This window comes from Balaenoptera physalus, assembly GCF_965194825.1.
Source record: "Balaenoptera physalus genome assembly, chromosome: 4".
Classification (NCBI taxonomy): domain Eukaryota; kingdom Metazoa; phylum Chordata; class Mammalia; order Artiodactyla; family Balaenopteridae; genus Balaenoptera; species Balaenoptera physalus.
In genome coordinates, this window is record NC_138891.1 from 60,198,870 (window position 1) to 60,221,341 (window position 22,472).

Here is a 22,472-nt window from a genome sequence, read left to right on the forward strand (position 1 = left end):
AAAAAAAAAAGACTGATAATCCTAACAGTTCTTTTTTTTGTACTTAGAGTGTAAAGAATTTGATATTCTAAACAAAACAGTCAGCTGTGAAGGAATTCTTGATAAGTAACACTTCTTGACCTTTTTTTTTAGAATTTGTAAGCCCTAACCATTTTTTAATTGAAATCTTTAAGCTTTATGTTGCTAGTAATTCTGATGCCAACTTTCTGAAATTTCTTTTTCAGTCTTTTTCTTACATGTTGATGTCTTGTCCACAGTGCTGTTTTTTTTCCTTCTCATCCACCACTGTAAGCATCTCTCATCTTTGTGGCTCCAGTGGTCAACTCTGTATAAGTTGCATGTCTGAACATAAGGCAAGGATTTTCCCCCAAATTATCTCCCAGAAAGCAGTACATTCACAGCTTCCTCAGTTTTGCATGATAGATAACTAGAGAGTTTGTTTGCCTATCGGACAGAGTAAGTTTTTTTCAAAAAAAAAAAAAAAAAGAGAGAGAGACACAGAGAAAATTGTAGATTTTGGCTCAGATAAATAGCTTCACAGCTGGTATTCGATGTTGTAAAGATGCCTATGAAAGATACCATTTCCTTTATTCCTTTTAATTAGTTAGAATGTGGAGGTAAATACACACTTAAAAACAAATGAGAGAAAAGAAATGATTTACTATTATACAAATGAGTACTTGTGGATTGATTTCATCCTACACTGCTTCAAAAACTGCTGTGAACCTCAAGTAGTTTTAACTTATTCTTAAGCAAGCACCATGCCCCAAATGGGGGGGGGGGAATCCCATTTTTTCTTGACTTTAAGATGAGGATTAAAATCAAGGGTGTCATACTGTTATAATTGGCACTGTCCCCATTTATACTTAATATATAAAATAATGGTGATCCATTTGGCATACAACCACTGCCTAAAATTGATCTGAAGATCAAGGTGTTTACTAGGCAAGGTCATTAATGACTCAATTATAAATTTCTTAGCTTGATACTAATATCTAAGTCTTCCCTTAGCTTGACTTATTCCCAGTTGCTTTCCAGTATTTACCATCTTGTTGCAAGCTAATTCTTCTAGGCCCTCCTTCATAAATTAAGAAGTTATTGTACTTTCCTTTGTTTGTAGTTTTGGTCATTGTTACCTCCATTTCTGTGCCAGAGTTAAGAAATTTAAATGCTAAAAGATACCAAGCACATTATGTAAATTACGAAGCAAGTTGGGATGTACAAGATAGGAAAGGGAGGAAAGAAATGTGCTTCTCACGTTTAATCTGGTTGCTGTGTAGGAATGCATGTATTATGTGTTGCTGTTTCTTCCCATATTTTAAAGAAAAGCTGGAAACCTAAACAGTACACAAAATTTTTCAATTTTCAAAACATTGCATGTGAAAACAAATCTGAAGGTTGATATTGGCTTATTTGGGGCCACCATTTCACCATTTAAGCTGTCCCTAGGGGCATTCCCTGGCGGTCCAGTGTTTAGGACTCTGCACCTTCACTGCTGTGGGCCTGGGTTCAATCCCTGGTTGGGGAACTAAATTTCGCAAGCTGTGTGTCATGGCCAAAAAGAAAGGAAAAAAAAGCTGTCTAAATCCCCTGGAGACTCAGTTTATAACTTGTTTACTCTGAAGTCTTTGGTGACTCATCTCTAGCCCGATACGACCTTTCCACCTGTATACCGTAGCTTTTATTGTCTATATAATTGTGTATTTAATGATTTTCTTTAAGTCTTAAATTTTGTTTTCTGGTTTATCTTATGTCTCCAAACCAGGTTACGGAGCTCCTTGAAGTCAAGAAATCAAATTCTCATATTCTCCCTTCTTCCCTAGCATAATGAACTGTATAGAGTAGGCACCTGGTAAATATTTGAAGTCAGTTAATTAAGGTTTTTTAAGATTAGATTTGAGTTTTTACTTGTAAAAGAAACACGGTTTATGTAAAGGTTAGAATAGCACAGAAAGGTATGGTGTAAAAAATAAATTATATTTATGTCCTGTCCATGTCTTTCTCTTCCATCATGTCTCATAGATTTTAGACTTGTCAGGTTGCCTTTTTGTGTCTTCTGCTCTTAAAAATAATGTTGCAACAAAGATCCCTTGTGACTGAATGGTAAATTCCTGGAAGTGCATTTGTTAGATCAAAGGGTATATGGCATTTAAATTTTTAGCTCTTGTTAGTTTTCCCACACATTCCTCCACCAGTATAGAAAATGTCTGTTTTCCACATATTTGCCAATACTGAGTTTTATCACAGTTTAATTAGTGCCATTCCAGAAGATGTACATGTTATCTTTCCATTTGCTTGAAAGACATTTTCTATAAACAGATTGTCCTTTGCATATTTTTTGTCATTTTTTATTACTGAAGTGTGTAAGCTTTTACATTTTGAGTAAGTTAGTCTTTTTATGTATGTGGCAAATATTTTTGCCTTCTGACTTCTGCAATTTTGTGTCATGTTTGGCAGGTCATAGATTGTTCAGAAGTGCATTTCTAGTTTTTTCCCTCCAGTTTTTTTTTTTTTTTTTTTGGGTGTAATGTTATCAGGAGCAGGATCAGCTTTATTTTCTTCTGAGTGCTAGTTTGTCTCAATGTCACCTATTAACTGTAAATAATCAGTTTAAAAAATATTTTTAAATCTAGAAATTTCACTGAAATAACTTAGATGTAAACGCATATATTCAGTAATAATCATTTACTCTTTACTCCAGTTTTTTTTTTTTTAATGGTTTATAATACCTATTAAAATAGTCTGTAAAATACGTGCAGTTAAGGATGCCTTTTTACTGCTCCTTTTCTTTGGAGGTAACTATTGGTTACTATCTCCAGTTGGGGGTCAAGGCATTCTGTTTCTCTTAATCCTTGCAGATCAGCTGTTTGGAAAGACTTTACCTTTTTTATCTACTTTGTAAAAGTCTTATTTATTTTTAATATTGACTTTAAATGACAATAATATTCTTATGAATTCCCCTAAATTTCCACATCTGGGATGGCATAATTCACATTCTACCTAATATTCCTGTGCTTTTTAAATTCATGTCACTAATGCTGTACAATGAGATTATTATCGGAAGGTTTATTATCTTTTCTGAGATTATGATTACCTTTAGAACAGGGACTTTATCCTATTCCTTAGCATAGATTCTGGCAGTTAACAAGTGGATGTTATTTGGAATTAAGTAACTGGATATGAAATTGGCTGGTGAGCAAATTGTTTTCTCAGCTGTAGAATTGGGATATTTCTTAAAGTGAATTTTTAATGAACATTAAATAATGAACGTAAATAATATAGTCCCAGAAATACAGTATGTGATTAAAACTTTTTAGATCTCTTTTCTTCCCCTCCCCTGTCTTTTATTCACTTTGTATCCTCTGTTTTCTGCATGTGAATTTTTGAGGACACTGTCAAGACTTTCTCACTTCCTAATAAGCTTAAGTTAGAGTCCCTTGTTTCATGCCTTCCTAGTTGTAATTACTTCCTTATAGTCACTACAGCTTTAAGCTCCATGATAGCTGTGCTCTGTACTGTAGCCTTAGCAACTGTCCTGGTGCATTTCTTCTTTTTGATCTCCCATACTAAAATTCAATTAAATTTTTAAAAAATTATTTTGAAAATAAGTCACGTAGTAGTTTCTTACGTAGAATAAAAAGTTAAGCCACACTTAATTCCATATTTAGAATCCGAAGTTAAGCCAGTTTGTTTAGATAACTGTTAGGAACTATTCTGTAAAATCAAGAAAATGAGGAAAGACACTGTGATTGGGTGAGTTTACGTAGGATCTGTTCATTGCCCTTAGCCAGTAGGAAGCTGTAAGTTTACTTCTTTAAAGGAAAAAAAAATCATCATCATATTCTCCTCCTCCTCACTTTTTTAAACCTTCCTGTTTTGAAATTCAGCTAAGTAAACCAGGTCTGGGTTAATCCTTTCATTTGCTTTAATAACTGGTGACTACTTGCCCATATCAGTAATTTCTTTACATTGCGTGAATATTGAGAGTCTGTAGATGGTAATTCTATTAATGGTCACGAAGTACTCCTTCCATTACACACATGTTGAAAGTTTTGCTATCTGAGCACATATTACAGGGATAACCTGGCTAATGGGTTTTATTATGTTTTCAAGGAAAGCACTACTGAAGTGATATATCTAATCTGAAAATTCATGCCAGTTTGATGGAAAATTTCTTTAAAAGTTGGTTTATATACTTAAAAGATTAGATTGAATTAGAAATTAGAAAACATAAATATTAAATACTGAGGATGTTGTGTTTTCTTACAGGGGATGGTTCCATTTGTATTTGTTGGCACTAAAGAAAGCATTGGAAATGTGCAAGTTCTTTTAGAGTATCATATTGCTTATCTAAAGGTTTGTATAGTGTTCATATCATGTTGCTCTACACATTAAACTTTAATTTTATATTTGTAGTAAATTTTAAGTCTTTAAATATTTTTGTTAATTCAGCTTCATATTTGCCCTTTCTTTCTGCGTGAGAATATTAAAAGTCTTTTGCTGTAGTAAAATGATTGGCCTCATGTACATTTTTTCTCTTTCCCTCTGTACTTTTACATTTCTTTCCGTACTGTTTAAGACATGGTCAGTCTTTTGTTTGATGCAGATAGGACACAGAACCAGGAATGAAGGTGGGCTTTCTTGGTAACTGATATTCTCTGAATCACATGTACTACCCCCATAGATATCAGTTGATAATTCTTAACCATTGTTTTTAATATAGTCTGTCTGGGTTGATGAATAAAGCGAAAAGGTTTTAGAAAAGAAATTCCCTATAAGTTGGATTGTCATTTTCTACTCTTCTTATTCCTGCTGTTTTTTTCTTGTTTATAGTATCTCAACTGCTCTGTCTCTAGTTATGTTTTCCTTTTAGTCACTCATATCATTGGCTGCTGTGTTAATATTTTGAAAGCACCCCTGATAATGTCATTCCTTTTTTTAAAACTCATCTTTCCAATACTCTACGAGTGCCTTTTAGCCAAGAGCTTTCTCTAGACACCTTACCTTCACATCCTGTAATGGCCTCATTCTCTGAATGACCAAGTGTGCCAGTTCATCTAGGTCAGAACTCAAGTGTCATTATTTTGATAGGAAAGTAGGTTATTAATAGTACCTGTCATAAATGGTACCTTACCTCATTTAGCAGAGTTTTTACTCCTTGAAGGCTAGATCTGGTAATTTTGTGTAATTATTAGCTGTTTAAATTTCAGCACTTGTCTGTTGAACATCCCCTAGGTTATTCTAATGCTTGTGTGTAAACATTCCCTTGAAGGAGAAGAGTCATTGTCTTTTTATTTTGAATACCTGTAGCACTTAGCATGGTTGGCACATGATGCTAAGGCATTTAGTAAATGCTTGGTGAATTGAATTAGCAAATGACCTTATAAATTGTGTTTATTAGGAATACAGTTATACTTTGCTGAATAACTGCCCAAGATCACAGCTTTTTTCATTCATAGGACTGGAGTATATAGCTCAAGCTCTGGGCTTTAAGAAGACAAAAAAATACATGTAAGATTTATCCTTTTTTGTTTTGGTTATAGGAAGTAGAACAGCTAAGAATGGAACGCCTGCAGATTGATGAACAGCTACGACAGATTGGTATGGGTTTCAGACCTTCTTCCACCAGAGGGCCTGAAAAAGAGAAAGGATATGCCACTGATGAAAGTACCGTCTCTTCTGTACAAGGTTCTAGGTCTTATAGTGGAAGAGGCAGAGGTCGTCGGGGCCCTAATTACACCTCCGGTTATGGTAAAAAAAAAATTTTTTTTTTTTTTTGGTAGTGGTTTCGGTGCTCCAATACATTTTGCTTATTATTGTTTTTGGGTTTTTTTAGGATTTATTTTTTATTAAATTAATTAATTAATTAATTAATGGCTGCGTTGGGTCTTCATTGCTGTGCATGGGCTTTTTTCTAGTTGCAGGGAGCGGGGGCTGCTCTTTGTTGTGGTGCGTGGGCTTCTCGTTGCGGTGGCTTTTCTTGTTGCGGAGCATGGGCTCTAGGCGTGTGGGCTTCAGTAGTTGTGGCACATGGGCTCAGTACTTGTGGCTCGCGGGCCCTAGAGCGCAGGCTCAGTAGTTTTGGTGCGCGGGGTTAGATGCTCCGCGGCATGTGGGATCTTCCTGAACCAGGGCTTGTACCCGTGTCCCTGCATTGGCAGGCGGATTCTTAACCACTGTGCCACCAGGGAAGTCCTGCTAATTATTGTTTAGTTCATCACTTTATCTTGGCTTTGAGGGCAGGAGATAGTTCTGAGGTACATGTTTTAATAGTGACAGCATGCTTTATATTAATGACAGTAAAAGGTTTGTAGTGTTCAAGTAAAAGGTTTGTGTGTAATGAAATGAAACATGTTTTTGTTAAGTTTATAGCTCATGATCATGTTTGTTCTAAATATTTAGAATAAATATATATGCAACTTGTTTTCTCAGGTATTTTCCTTGTACAATTGTATACATTTTCCAATAAAAACCTAGTGATGGTGGTGATACTACTAGGATTTATCTTTTGCCTACCCTCTAGGAAAAGTAAAAATGAAAACAATACACTAATCACTGTGCCACGATTACATATAGCAAATCTGTACTGGTTTTTAAAATATACTATATTGGTTCATTTGGCAGTTTTGAATATTAATATCTCACATCTGGAATTATTTTGTGAAATACAGCATTTCAATAATATGAGGGCTTTAAAAGTTAGAACCTAGTTAACATTTTATAAATGAACATTTTTCTAAAATGTGTTTCACTGAGAGGATGGGGCTTAACCTATGTAGGAAGGGACCAGTGGATGGTGATTGTCAACAATTCTCTAATCCTGAATTTCTCAGTTTGTCTTCAGCTTTGGAGTTGTTCCATTTTTCTGCATTTGGACTTGGATCTTAGCAGTGACCTGATTTTTTTCTTCCCTTCTATCTTTCCTTCTCTCTTCTCTTCTCTCTTCTCTACTCCCCTATGCTCATCCTAACTGCTTTGGGAAAAAATTTCATAAGCCTTTTCCAGAGTAGAAGGCATTTAGGGAAAACAAATACATGAAAGCTTTACAGTGTGCAGATTCCACTTCCACATTTCATGTTTGACCAAAGGATCATCTAATGATGCCAGAGTTATATTAGATTTGTACTGTCTTTCATTTGTTGTAGAGTTGGATGGTCAAGTTTTCCTTCCCTTTTTTCATTACTTTAAAGTTAACCCTGTATTGAAGCCTGAAAAAAAAAATTCCAGTTACTGTGTTCAGTATGTGAAGGACTGAGAATTGAGAACTATTACAATCCTGAAAGCACATTTAATACAAAAGACGATCAGTAGTTAAATAGAAATGAAGTACATACTGAATGATTTTAGAGGTACAGATTACTAGTACAAATAATCAGATTTGGTTTTTTGGTTGACGAATTCATTGAACAATTTTATAAGCCTCTGGGAAGTCCACTTATTAACGAGAGGTCACTCTTCAGCAAAATGCTTTTGTTGACAGTAGAAATAAATTTAAATGAGAATGGTAGAGGAATATCATTTGGATTGAAGAAAGCTATGCAAATTGTTCAGTAGATGGCACTCTTACCTCTGAATCTTTGCAAACTAGTAACATTGTGTTTCTTGAAATAGCTGTTGAACTTAAAGTGGGCTCCAGAGAAATAAAAATTATTTGAATTTGGTTGTAGATGTTCTTGTCCGCTTAATAGCAGGTTTCTTAGGTGGTGAATATATATATATATATATATATATATATATAAGCTGTGTAAGAATTTAACGTCTCTGAAGTTATATACATCCATTGTAATGGATGATGTCTTACAACTTTAATTGGCAGCATTTTCTTTAAATGGCACACAAAATATGACCTAATGTTGGATTTGATAAAATGTGGGGCTTTAGCTGTTAATATTAAGTTCAGCATACGTGTTCATTTAAAAGGATGTGAACCATCTTCATAAGGTGATTTTAGAAGTTTTAGGGGAAAATCTGAGTTAAAATTCTGTTAAAAACAGGTCTTTTTATTTGTTGGAGCCGTTACAAATTGAATCGGTTTCATGGATCATTTATAAAGCCTCCCCCCACCCTGACTTTTTGGATTCATGAACTTATATTTTACAAAATTGAGATTGGAATGATTGCAATGATTTTAACAGAGTATTTGTTTTCTGTTGATTATGCAACAAATCATGATTTCAGAGGCTTTTACAATACCATTATCTTACAGTTCTGTAGGTCAGAAATCTGACATGAGTGTCACTGGGCTAAAATCTAAGTGTTGGCATGTCTGTATTTCCTTTTGGAGGCTATAGGGAAAAATTTGTTCCTTTGACACTTCAGCTTCTAGAGACAATCTCTGTTCCTTGGCTTATTGCCCGCTTCCTCCGTCTTATAAAGCCAGTAATTACAGAGAGTCCTTATGCTGCCATCTCTGGTTCTCTGTAGTTGAGAATGGTTCTCTACTTTTTAAAGATCCATGTGATTAATTTGGCCTTACCTGGATAATCTAGGCTAATCCTCCCACCTCAATATCCTTAACCTTAATTACATCTGCAGAGTTTCTTATGCCATCTCAGAGATGTTTAATATGAAGGAAGTGGAACACTAGCCAGTTCATTAGCTTTTTTTGTTCTTGACCTTAATAGCTGTCTTTATCTACTGAAATCTATCTGTGATTTAGACACCCTCTTTGAGTATCTTATCTTGAGTATTAGATTTAGGTTAAACTTAAGAAAATTGTTTTGCTTATGATACTGAGTTAAATACTACACTGTATTTCTAAAGATAATTCGAAAGGAACTTCTGTTAAAAAATGAGATACTCATCTAACTTCAAATCTTGGTAATGTTTTCAGGCAGGGTATATAGCTTTGTAAATAAATCCCAAAGTTCTGATACATTCCAAGGTTTTTTTTGATTGTTTTGTTTTGTTTTTTAGCTACTCATGAAATGGTAAACTACCCTTATTCCACCAGACCATGACATCAGTTAACAAAGTTCTTTTTTGTCATTTGGAAAAATAAGTGTTTTGATTCATTCTCTACTATGAGACTCATTTCTTAACAAAGATTCGAATGTCAGTACTAGAAGCTTGCTATATTTTTCTTAAAATGTATGTCTGATTTACCCATTCTTATATAATGAGTAGCTACATCTATATTTAATGGCATATGGAGAAAAAAAGATGGATAGATGACTTATTTTTAAAGGAGAAAGGAAGTTGGTAAGCTTGTTTTTAAACTTTACGTTTTAATCCCTGTACTTTAGTACTTAGCATTTTTTGCATCTGAAGAGCTCTTGTGTTTTGCTTTTATCATTAAATGACTATGGAGTTAATATAGTGTATTTTTAGTTTATCTTTCTTATTTGGGAGTTCAGCATAAGAACTTCAAAATCATGCAGCAAATTCACATCTCAAGAGAAAATTGATATGCATGTTGCTAGGCTTCTGGGGGCATTTAGAGGTATAAGACAGAGCTCTCCCCTTTATTATATTGTAGACCAAGTGGGAAGTATATCCACATTGGAGAAAATAGAAAACAATACATGACAATACTTCATGATAGATACACATTAATTTTAAGGAAATAAGGGGAGAGGTCTGTTTTTAGTTTTTAGTTAAATTGGTTGGAAGCTACAGACATTGAACTGGGCTCTTAAGGAGATAGATTTGCATGTATAGGTTTCCCACACTATCAGAAAGTAGAGTTTTCCTGTGAAACCTTTTGTAAGCTGAAATGGCATAAAGTGAAGAAGCAGTTACCTTAGGACACATCTTGCTAATAGATGCACAAAATAACATGAGATGAAGCACAGATGCTCGCTGACACAGTTCAAAACTATGTTGGCTTGATGCTGAGTTTAGTTCCTGAGGAAGGAGCTGGGGGGTGCTGCTGTCACTGTTTGGGGTGCTTGCTGCCTCTGTAATGGCTTGCTGCAAAGCAAATGCTGAAGGCTATTTTCTCTTCGTGCCTTTTTTTTCCCTAAAGCAGAAATCCTCTTTGATTTCTTTTGGCTAGCGAAAACAGGTATTTGTGTAGGTCTTTTGTAAAAGCAGAATGATGTAAAATGGGCTTCCCTGGTGGCGCAGTGGTTAAGAATCCGCCTGCCAATGCAGGGGACATGGGTTTGAGCCCTGGCCCGGAGAGATCCCACGTGCCGTGGAGCAATGAAGCTCGCGTGCCACAACTACTGAAGCCCGCGTGCCTAGAGCCTGTGCTCCGCAACAAGAGAAGCCACTGTAATGAGAAGTCCGCGCACTGCAATGAAGAGTAGCCCCCGCTCGCTGCAACCAGAGAAAGCCCGCGCACAGCAACAAAGACCTAATGCAGCCAGGAAAAAAAAAAAAGGTGTAAAATGAACTTTTGAAAAGCATAGGATACCTCTGTGCTAAGAGGAAAGGATGAAAAAATGCCATCCCAGAACTAGCAAAGAAGTGGGAATGAGTATGATAGTGATTGGGTCATATAAATCTGACACATTAATTGTGTTATAATAATAATGATATTGTAGGCTTTCATAGAATCTTTGCAGTGTTTGCATTTTTAAAAGGTCACTATTGAATTTGGTCATTGGGATGTTAGAAAAAGTCTGTAAACTTTTAAAGTCATGCTGAAGTTTTTGTCTCACTGATAATGGCTTCAACTCCATTGTCAGGTTGAAGCTGTCTTTTCTCAGAGTAACCTAAAATTTGTTCAGTGATTTCAAACGCTGTATTCTTCTAACTTAAGACATTATTGTGTGAAAAACATAATTTTATGTAGAGCTACTAAAAATACACTCCCAGTTCATGAGACCATCAATTATAAGAAATATTCTTATTTCAGAGATGTTAAATGTGAAAAAAAGGTGCCACCTAGAATCAGTGAAATAATGGTAGAATATAGTATGCAGTTAAAATACTCATTCTTCTAAATATGATTAAATTTGCTTTTAAATATTGGATAGTGGTTATTTCTTATTATATTGGGTTGGCCAAACAGTTCGCTTGGTGAGTGAATACATTGTGCAATAAAATTCTTGGTGAAAATGAAAAATGTGTCTTTTATTTTTACTTAAAACCAAATGAACTGTTTGGCCAACCCAATACTAACAATTTGTTAAAAACCTAAAAATGGGCAAAATTTAAAAAATATTTCCCTATATTAAGGGCATTTTCATATTGTATATGTGTAATGTTTTGTATGTTTTCTGCAAAATTCTATTGGCTATGTTTCTGCGCATCCAAACAGTTCAATTTTTAATCTATCTGACTAGGTAAATACTTTATTACCGGTATACAATATTAACATTTAATTATTTCTTAATAAATTTCAAATTCATTAACATTTTTATTTCTCTTTCTTTGGAGCAGCCAATCAGTAGGGTTATTAAACGATGATAAGCAGGAAATGTTGAAAAATTTCACTTTTTTCTTTAATAGAAATATAGTTGGCTTACGTTTTCTTCTTTCCCAAGGTACAAACTCTGAGCTGTCTAACCCATCTGAAACTGAATCTGAGCGTAAAGACGAGCTGAGTGATTGGTCATTGGCGGGAGAAGATGACCGAGAGAGCCGGCATCAGCGTGACAGCAGGAGACGCCCAGGAGGAAGAGGCAGAAGTGTTTCAGGGGGTCGAGGTCGTGGTGGACCACGTGGTGGCAAATCTTCCATCAGTTCTGGTAGTCTTTTATATACTATGTCAGACTCCTTTCTTGGTAAACAGTATAATTTCCTATACGTTAATTCATTTACCAGGGCCACTCATTTTTGGAAGTTTCTCTTTTAACTGTCTGAGGAAAATAGTAGAATATATATATATATATATATATATATATATATATATATATATATATATATATATACACACATACACATAGCAACATAAGGAAAAGCACTATAGAGTGTTTCTTAGTGAAAGTTTAGCTAGAATATTCAGAATGTTCGTGCTTAGTATAATGGGCCGGGGGGAGAATTGAGAATTGTCAGGGATCCATGGACTAGATTATATCAGGGATACAACCATAACATATTATTGTATGGCAACTTTTAATAAAACCACTCTTAATAAATTTTAAAAAAAGGCTGGATCAAATCATACTTTTTACGGGACTTTAAAGTACTCTCTAGTTCTAGTGATATTCTTCAAGTCCTAAGTTCAGTTTACAGACTTCCAGGGAAATAGTTTTTTATATTTTAGTACATTGTTCACTATTACCAAGGTTTGTAAAATTATAGTATGCTGAATTACAAAGTAAATGTACTTTACCTAGTGTTTATGATTAATGGATAAACTTAGTGTCTTTTGCAAAGATGCTAGCTTGCTAGCTGTTACCAAAGGAAACTTAGAAAGGAAAAATCGTGATTAGGTGAATTTCTTCTATAATTTGATTGGTGGAAGCAATAAATGCACATAGGTAAGATGGGTATTTTTTTTTTCTTATAAATTATATCTTAAAACCTTTCCTTTCCCACCCTCACCCCACCTTACTCCACCTTCCCTCTTTCTTTCTGGAGATGGGAGTACTAGTCAACATTCATTTCCATATTTTCCTATAACCAGTTAGAATTTCAAATTTTTTAGTATGCTTTTTTGTGTAGACTTGTTTTGCTTGCTTCAGTTCATAGTAAGAGATTTCTATTATGTCATGGAGTGCAGGTGTTGAGTATTATTTTGAAATAGTTCATTAACATTGGCACAAAGAAGCAGCAACCACATTGAACTCAGTTATGGAGACAAAAAGCTGTTTCGTGGAATTGATTCACATTAGCTGAATATTTGTTTTCATTTTTATTTCTCTAGCCTCTGGGCAGGATTAGCTAGGAATGTGAATGTAAAAAGTAGCATGTAATAATATACTAGTTCCTAATACGTTTTCAAAACAAGTCAAAGAGAAATGGTAGAAAGCCAAGTTGTCTGCCCATCTTCTGTTTTAATTTTTCATTGCCATTTAAAGGTTTTTATATTTGTTGTTTTTCAGGTAAAATAGTGATACAGAAAACATTTTATCTGAAGACAGAGAGGGTATATTTTTATCGGGGGAAAATTGAAGTTTCTTATCATTAATTGATATAGTTCAATATAGGTCAGAATATTCCTAATAACTGCAGCTCTCTTAAACAAATATTTCTTGCCTCTGACATGCATATAGTGCTCAAAGATCCAGACAGCAATCCATACAGCTTACTTGATAATACAGAATCAGATCAGACTGCAGACACTGATGCCAGCGAATCTCATCACAGTACTAACCGTCGTAGGCGGTCTCGTAGACGAAGGACTGATGAAGATGCTGTTCTGATGGATGGGATGACTGAATCTGATACAGCTTCAGTTAATGAAAATGGGCTAGGTATGTAAGCACTTAGGGAAAAGATATATATTATTGTATAATATTGTTAATGTATGAAGCTTTTTTTTAAAAAATAAATCCCAAACATATGCAGTTCACAAATTGAATTTTTCCTAGTGTTTACTTCAGACGAGGTAGATGGCTTTGTGTCTGTCTTAAATGTCTAGTTCTCAGAGTTGTATAGCCAAATAATTTGAAACTGGGAGGGTTTATTAAAGTACCCTTTGATGCCATTAAAACAATACAAATATTCAAACTGCAAGGCACTTAATACTCTTACTGTTCTAAACCAAAATTGGGCTTTCAGTTTGCCTCTTTAAATGTTATTATAAATGACACTAATGAAGATGTGTATACTGAGTAGGCATTGATTTCCAGAGGGCTAAAATGTCATTAACTTTGGTAAAAAAAGGAAAACTTTATTCCTGAATGATGATAATTTAAATTAAGTCTTAGAGTTTAATCAAGAGTTAAAACCCTCTTAATTTCTGGATGATAACTCCATTTTTTATGTAGTAGGAATGTTTCAAACTACAAAAGTATTTTTCCTGTGAGTAATGTGTATTGTTTTATCTTTCCTGTTTAATTAAAAGGTTCTTTTCCCTTCTTTAAATCTTTGAAGGAAAGAAGTTTTTTGTTTTTTTATTTTTTTTGCTTTGTTTTTTGCTTTGTTTTTGAAAGAATAGTTCATGGTGAACTTTGCAATTACAGATGATAGTGAAAAAAAACCCCAGCGACGCAATCGTAGCCGCAGGCGTCGTTTCAGGGGTCAGGCAGAAGATAGACAGCCAGGTAACTTGCGTGGACCTGTTGACAACACCAGGTTACAAGCATGAAAAAAAAATGTCATGTGTCTGCTTTCTAAATATATTATACTTACATGTACACCTGTGCATATACATTCAAGATGTGCATTGCATAAATTGTTTACTCAACTAATACGACTACTACTCTTAAGAAAATGCATTCTTGCTTCACACCGTAAATGTGTAGTAAACCCGTCTAATTGAACTAATGTTGTGTCTCAATTTTTTTACATGGAAATACTGTTGAGAAGACCGCTATTTTGTCCACTTGGCAGATTCTGCATTCTTGAGTTGGGGCCTGCCATCCCAGGAACTATGTTGTAGATTGTGATTGAGGTTGATTGGCAAAACTGGGCAGCTTTTGCATGGTGCCTGCTTACTATATCTGGGTTCAGCACCTCATTTTTGTGGGGTTTCTCATACCCACATTTTAAAAAAAAAGTATAAATGAAAAAAATACTTGAAAGTGTCTTTTTCCTAGTAAGAGGAATGCATGTTATGTTTTTGTTTATTGTAGTGTGATGCCTTTTCCCTTACACCTACTAACTATTCAAATTAATAGTACTTACTTAGTTTTAGAATGTTAATTTAAGTAGATATAATTTTTAGTAACTTCAAAGAAACTTGTTTGCTGTGTCTATACTATCTTGAACATAATTCCATTTCCTTTGTACGGAGAATCACATGTATATTTACAATGAAGAAACTGTGTGCACCAGAAATAAACCCCTTTTAAACTAATCAATTTTGCATTCTTTCCAAAGCAAATTCTTGTGTTTTCCCCAAATAAAGAATGTAAATTCCAGTATCTTTATTTAGAATTTTAAGTTTAGTGGTTGTAGAGACATTTGGGAAAACTGGTTAAGGGTGTTATTTCCATTCTTGGGAAAAAGAAAGTTCATGTTCTAAAGATAGTTGTAAATTTAAAAGGAATTAAATATTGTCAAAATAGAAGGTTCCAGGAAATGTTAGTTTTCTCTTCTTTTCTCTCTCTTTAGTGTTAGAAATATCTTTTAGATGAAGAGATTTTATTTATTTTGTTTTTTGAAGCTGGCATAGCAGTGCATACCGTTTTTGGCTGTACTTTATAAATAAGGAAATTTAAGCTATTAGTAGTATGGGCTTGAGATAGAATAAATTACAACATAATTTATTAACTAGGTGGATGGTGGTTCATTACTAAGTCAAAGGACATAAAGGGAATAACGTAAAAGCCTTTGATAAAGAAGAGGAAGCGATTTCTGCATGGTATTAATCGAAACTTGAGTAATTTAGAGTTTTAAATAATTTTGCAATGATTTGTGTTCTTTACTGCATTTATTCCTGTTTTACTCTGTTCTTTGGAAGTACTGATTTCCTCTTTAGAACTCATGGCCTTTCTCAGCGTGCCCTCTGCCCCCCAAACCAACACACACACACACACACCCACCCCCACAAGATAGGATAGGTGGAAAAAGCACATCATTTTCTCCTTTGCCCCTGGAAGGAGTTCTACGAAGGCAGCTTCTATCCAAAGTTAATGTCAACATTCTCTGAAATAAACAATTATTTAATTTGTTCTTATTTGCTCAGAATTTCTTGTTGCCCTTGGTATAAATTAAGCAGTGAGTATTCTTTACTAAGAAAAGTATGACAGTATACTGGTGTCCAGTGGATTAACTTTGGAGCCCTTAAATTCTAGAGTCCAAATTATGCTGCACAAATTGCCTTAATTTTTTTCTAGATATTGTAAATACTTATTAATCTGTTTTGAACTTTTAAGTGTCTTGTATTATAAAGACTGGCTATAAATAGGTTTTTCTTTGAATTAACTGAGGTTATTTTTAGTTTTACCTCCCTTTGGTAGGGGAGGGGCACTGATAAATTTTTACCTTTCCAGCTAAGTGCCTGTTAATTAATTGATAAACTGTATCAAAGTATACTATTCTCTGTACATAGTGGATGAAGAGTTCTAAGAATTGTCACGTGTTCAAATTTAGTAGTATGTGTGTCTATGCATCAGGGTTTCCAAGTAGCTGAGTTCTTCCAGGTGTCACTGAGGGCTCAACCATGGAAACAGAATGAATTCATTAAGGTGCTCTCCAAACTAGAATACTTCCTAGGATGCTTTTGCTTCTGTGTATGTAGATATAATGATGAAGTGGATTTGATAGTATCCCTCTCCCCAATTTTGGAAACTATTATTAAATGTATTTATAAATTCATTTACAGTGAATTTAAATGACCATTTATAAAGCTCCAAAATGAGCACACTGAGTTTCTTATAATTTGGAGGAAAAGAGACAGTTTTAGACATGAAACATCTTTATTTAGCGGTGTTTCTAAAGATGTGTATTCTGAATTAAGTTGTTTCCTTGAGATTTAAAAAGATTCATTTTAATAGTTCTAGAAAGTTCTTGGATCTTATAAAGAAAGGTGTCAGCATGTTAATTCATGATTAAGAAAAATGAATTGTAAATACAGTCCAGCTTTTTATTATATTAAAATGATTTATTTTCATATAATTTGAACCTGATGGACTAGTTCTTCCCATACGTAGTGACTTTAAATTTTAAATTTACACGAGTTTTAATTCTTTTCATAATTTACTTGCTCCCATAATTTAAAGTACACCGTATTCCACATAATCAGGGATTCTTCTTCACCAGTTTCTGAGGGAAAGTAAATGCTTTGAAAGGAAGAGGCTGATTATTTTGATATTTCTTCAAATCAGTGAATTCTAAGTTGTAAGTCCTTGAAGAGAAAGTTCTGCAGTATAAAGTGAGGCCAGTCCAGTGTACTAGCAGACCAGAGGTAGTTTGTTGCAATTGGGTTGGCAGTAGGGTGTTAGTTTGGGTTAGTCTTTTCCCCTTTGGGTTAGTCTTTTCCCCGTATCGCTACTGCCATTGCAAACACAAATACCTTTTCAGTCAGTCCCTTGAAAGATTGGCAAGATGGGGAAAGGGAGTGGTTACTGAATTAATGGTGGACCTTTTCCCACCATGATCAATGGCCACATTTTTAGGTTGGTGTTCTGTCATCTTTAGTTTGCTTGCAGTTTTTTTAGATTACTCAGAATGGTTTCTAGTGTGAAATGTGAAAAAGGAACCATGAAATACACTTGGATATCTTACTGTGCTTTAAAAAAAATGTTAAAAAAAAACAAAACCAGAACAACTAATTTCTGAGTAAATCTTTTACATCTTTGATGAAAATTTCAAATTGAAGCATGCTACACCACGATTTGACCCAGTTTGCCCCATTTTTTCCCCCACTGATAAGTGCAAACACTGTCTGGGCTTAGAATGCTGCATTCCCTATTCTTGGTTGTGGATTTCTATGTCAGACTTACCCCACAACTGTAGACTAACCAGAAGCAAATGGCTGGACTCTTGTTGAAGAGGACTTTAATCTAGGCTTCCTCGCTCTCCAGCTTGAAATCTTCTGTAGTCAGCACTAAACCACAGGCACATTTTTCAGGGTTAGTTTTTGGTTGGAGGTGGTACCCAGCTTAAGAAAATTTTGAAATTGGGTAACCCACCATTAATTTATTTTAAAAGTAAAATTACTCTTTATCCATAAATAAACTTTAGAAGTACTTTTTCAACACCTGTAATTTTTTTCTCATCTTCAACAGTCACAGTTGCAGATTATATTTCTAGAGCTGAGTCTCAGAGCAGACAAAGAAACCTCCCAAGGGAAACTTTGGCTAAAAACAAGAAAGAAATGGTAAGGAGAATTTAACCTGTAGGTTTTGGTGTTTTTATTTTTGTTTTTGGTATGGTTTAGTTTTATTTTCACTTCTTAACTTACTTGTATGATCACTTGTTTCCCCAGTTAGACCAGTAATATTTTAGTTAAATACTACTCTTGATTTTGTTTTTGGCCCCAGGTAACTGAAAATATGCATGCTTGAGCCTGAAATACTTTTCATTTAGAACTCTGAATAGCATTCGTAAAATTCAGTCTGCCCAAAGATACTGGGCATAGAGACTGTTGCCTTAATTTGGGGAGCAGTAGGCTGAATATACCTCTTCTCAGTGGTGGATAAAGACCTTTAAGTTTCAATTCTTTTAAATATTTTAAGGGATTTGATATGTAAATGTGAGTTCCAAAGAAAAGGTGAGTAAGTAGGTGGTTATTTGCATTACTTAGGGTATTAATGTTTATATCTTTTATATGGTGAGCTTTCCAGTGGTTAAAATGAAATTAGGTGCAAGTTTTCAGTAAACAGGTACAGATTCTTCCTGTGGTTTATGCACCGCTAGATACTAGAGATAAAGAGTTGAAAAGCCCAGAGAGGTGGAGTACATTGGTATTTGTTTTGAATTTTAAGAATGTTTTAATTCTTTGATCCATTGTGGTATGTGAAACTAAAATTATTTATTAGCTAATTAATGTTTATGTAGCTGTTTTCCTCCTCAGCTATAGATTTCATTTATAAAGAAGTTGAAAAAGTTGTCTCCCTTTGGCAGGCAAAAGATGTGATTGAAGAGCATGGTCCTTCAGAAAAGGCAATAAATGGCCCAACTAGTGCTTCTGGCGATGAAATTTCTAAGCTACAGCGTACTCCAGGAGAAGAAAAGATTAATACCTTAAAAGAAGAAAATACTCAAGAAGCAGCAGTCCTGAATGGTGTTTCATAAACTGAAGAAGTTCCTAGTTTACAGTTCTTTTACATTACATTTTACAATAGTGCTTGTACAAGCTTGCCAAAGATAGAACATGGATCGCCAGTCTTTACATCGCACTTTCAGTTCCTCCATTTGGAATTCAGAAAGGGGAGGGATCCTGAAGAAATCATATGTTAAACATACTTTGACACCTACTGTGTTATAAAATATATCATCAGATGTGCCTTGAGAATAGTATATGTAACATTAAAAAAAGTTGCTGGCTATAGGAAATGTTATTTTGTTTTCAAAATATGGCAGAGATGGGGGGAGGTGGGTGGGGGGTGGGATCCCTAAGGGAATATTCTTTATGAAAGCATTAGCTGCTTTTGTTACATTTTTAATAATATGCAACCACTTCTTCACCTGAGGAAAACTAGAGTGAAATGCAGTCTACGATATTTTGCACTGAATTGTAATTTCTTCATTAGTTTAGTCTGGAAACTGGTCTGTTTTAATGTGTTTTTAAAATGCTGTATGTAGAGGAAAATCTGCAGGCCACTGGAATACATTTGTTAAATTCTCATCTGCAGGGATACTGGGTGATATTGGCAGTGACTGTTCTACATTGAGGCTTTGTTTGGTTTATTTATTAAAGTGTACAGTATTTAAAAAATCAAACATAGCTTTAGTTAAAACACTAAGCTGAATTAGTCATGTCCATTCAGACATAACCTGAACTACTGAAAAGATCAATTTCCAGAAGGTTTATTCTGTATAAACTACATGTTAGTCTTCAGTAGAGTATCTTTTCCTTTTCTTTTTTCCCCCTTTTTTCTTTCTTTTTTTCCCTTTTTTTTTTTTTTTTTTGGATTTTGGTTGTTTGATGTGCAATATGTTTTTGTATGCAGGTAGTAAATAAACTTTGATCTTCCATTTGCTGATTTTTAACTTTCTACTTTTTATACCAACTGTTGAAAAGTAGTTGGACCTACTTAAAGGCCTAGAGTAGTATTCTGATTGCTTTTTAAGATGCATTTATACTTGCTCATAAGTAGTAGTAAAATATTAGCTGGTCAATTTATCATTTTGTAATGAATCCTCTGAAATCTTAGTACTTAAAAAAATTTAGTGTGTTAGAATGGTTTAGGGTATTGATCAGAGATTTGATATTAGGAAAGTCTTTGTAACAAAATTCTAATCATAGGCAACTTTTGGAAGGCATTGGGGTAAAATCCAGAATTTTACTTTTGCCTTTGATTCTTTATTAAAGTTATTTTTATAAAGAAGTACAATGAGCAGTTTTTAAATAAGGAATGTCACTAGTTTGATTTTTGGTTCTCAAGGAAATAATTTTAAAGGTTCTCATACTAATGAATGGATTTTTTGTAAATATTTTAGCCAGATGTCTTAATTTTAGGAAGATACAGCTTACACGAAGTGTGTTGCAAGGTGATATCAAGTAATTATGGGTTTATGGGAGTTGCTCTACAATATTATATAAAAACACTACTGAGCAAGAAGAAAGACAGCTCTTTCACTTGGCATCTGAAAAGTATTTTTTATGTGCATAATTTGTGTTAATTTGTTATGTGCATAAAAAAGCTAAGTGATTTTAATTTATGGCTGAAGGACAATTCAGGTTATAGTTAAAAATATTTGCCAGGTCAGTGTATATAAAACCCTAGTCCTGAAATTTATTACTGTTGAGGTTAAAGATGTGGTATTACATGCTTTTTCCTAAAACCCTGATAACTGAAAATTTTAAGGTGTAGTGTGAATAGTGCAGTCGTTGAACATTGAATAATAATATCAAGTAATTTCATATCCTAATAAAATTACCCACAAATGTCTTTTTTTTAATCCACCAAAGTCAGAAACACGTAAAATCGTTGGCCTTTTTATTCTTCTCTTCAATAGTAGAGTTACAAATTAACTATAAGGTATGAGAAGAATTTTCATTAATCCCCAAATCAGTAAATATGGCATAAAGAAAATATGATTTTTCATGTTCTTCCAGGTAGAATATTCACTAAAATCCTCCTGTAAAGACTGTTTCAATGGGAACGGAAGAAACACAAAATCATCTTAAGTGGGTTTAGCCCAGTGAGTTTTTTTAGAATAACCAGATTCTAAGAAATAAGTATTAAGATTTCATTATTTACAAATGACTAATCCCAATGTCCTTTAAAAATATGTACTGCAGAATCATGATAGGCCTTTTATCTATTTTTTTTTTTTTAATAGCACATGCTCAGATTCAGAAGTGAAAAGCCCACTCCCCAAAGGTAAATATTCTTGATAGAGGTAGCCTTCCAAACTTAGTTTGAGAGGGGAGCATCTTTTTTGGCTACTAGTTACATGGAATGTTGCTATGGGAAAGCTTGCCAGTACCCCAGACCCGCCCCCCCCCAAAAGGTTTTGTGCAGCTTAAATATTGTTTCAGCATACATATATGAAATAGTGTATGATATCTGAACTAAATCATGAATTAAGAGCTGAGATTACATGGCGGTAAAAATGGTCTTTTCCTGAAGCCTTGGGAAGCCTAGGATTCTTGGGTTTGGCATCACTCTTTTAAGCCTTCCACGGGCCTAAAACTTCTGCAAAATGGTATGGGTTTCTGTTGACAGGTCAGTCACCACTGTTAAAATTATAATAGGGATACATAAAAGTCTTAATTTTAAGTAACTATTTTAATGTGGAGGTAACAGCATATCAAACCAGTGAGTTCATGAAAACTGAGACGTTGCTTAGGACAAGGCTGAGGGAGGTAGTAGCTTAAGTAAATATTCTTTAAAAAGCAAGTCCAGGTATATACAGACAAGCAAAATAACCAAAGAACAGGAAAACACTAAGCTGGTGTTTTACTATTTGTTCTGGATCTCCATGTCAGCCGTTCTTTTGTGGCTGGGATCCATCACCTTTGGAAGTATTTTTGTAGCTACTGTTTGCTATGAGTCGTGTTTAACCTCAGAAGGGTCTCTGCAGAGTTGGTATGTTAGCTGAATATTGCTGGTAGATTGGGAAATAGTACCTACCATTTGTGTCCTCTGCAAACAGATTGACTTTTTTCAGATTGAAACCAACTTCTCATAGGCTGTGCCTACAGTGAGCTTGTGCCGTAAACAGATGATTGGCAGTTATTGGAAATGAATAAAGGAAAATTACTTTCATACTTAGATTTTCTAAGGCTTCAAGGAACTTGGATTTGAACTGGATCTGTGGGTTTAGCAAAATTCCAAAAGGCAACAAGTAGGGTGTTCATTGTAAAGTCTCAGTCTCCCTATCTTTGCTATTTACAATTTGGATCCCCTGTACCCTTTATAAGGATATCTGATATAGTAAATTTGCTGATCGCTTATTTTAAAATTTTAGTGTTTTACTAGGATGCTTGAATGGATAATATTCACTTATAACCCATGATTAACCTATGACAGCATTTGGGTTTTATTTCAGGGAACTGTTGCAATAAAGCAATAATTGCAATCTGCTATAGTAAAACTTTTGGCAAATGGTGGTAATTTGAAACTGCACTCAACTGCTGGTTGAAAACGTCAGTTATGTTGAACCATAGGAAATTGCTGGGAGCTGACCAGTTTTGACCAACAGAAGAGACAATTTCTTATGGTTCAACCTAATAATACATTTTAAGGTATAATCATTTACTCCAGAAATCCAAGCAAGGGTCTAATCATCCAGAAAACCCCTAATTATTGGATGAGGGAGGTGCATACTCTATAAGGAAAATATTAATTTTGTTT

The 22,472-nt window shown here is 34.4% G+C and overlaps 1 protein-coding gene across 11 annotated transcripts in view; it reads left to right on the plus strand.

Annotated features, from left to right (window-relative positions):
- The window catches only part of FXR1 (FMR1 autosomal homolog 1), a 56,694-nt gene extending 37,050 nt beyond the window's left edge, over positions 1 to 19,644 (plus strand). For 2 of the 11 annotated variants that reach the window (XM_082461386.1, XM_082461389.1), the window contains 7 exons: positions 4,270 to 4,356; positions 5,544 to 5,751; positions 11,436 to 11,639; positions 13,110 to 13,310; positions 14,022 to 14,102; positions 17,733 to 17,824; positions 18,571 to 19,644. In XM_082461386.1, the coding sequence (XP_082317512.1) occupies positions 4,270 to 4,356; positions 5,544 to 5,751; positions 11,436 to 11,639; positions 13,110 to 13,310; positions 14,022 to 14,102; positions 17,733 to 17,824; positions 18,571 to 18,741 (1,044 nt within the window). In that variant the 3' untranslated portion in view covers positions 18,742 to 19,644. Of the gene's footprint in view, positions 1 to 4,269; positions 4,357 to 5,543; positions 5,752 to 11,435; positions 11,640 to 13,109; positions 13,311 to 14,021; positions 14,103 to 17,732; positions 17,825 to 18,520 lie in introns of all 11 variants that reach the window. The other 9 variants (XM_082461391.1, XM_082461393.1, XM_082461395.1 and 6 more) reach the window with 9 other exon arrangements.
- Positions 19,645 to 22,472: the final 2,828 nt, after the last annotated feature.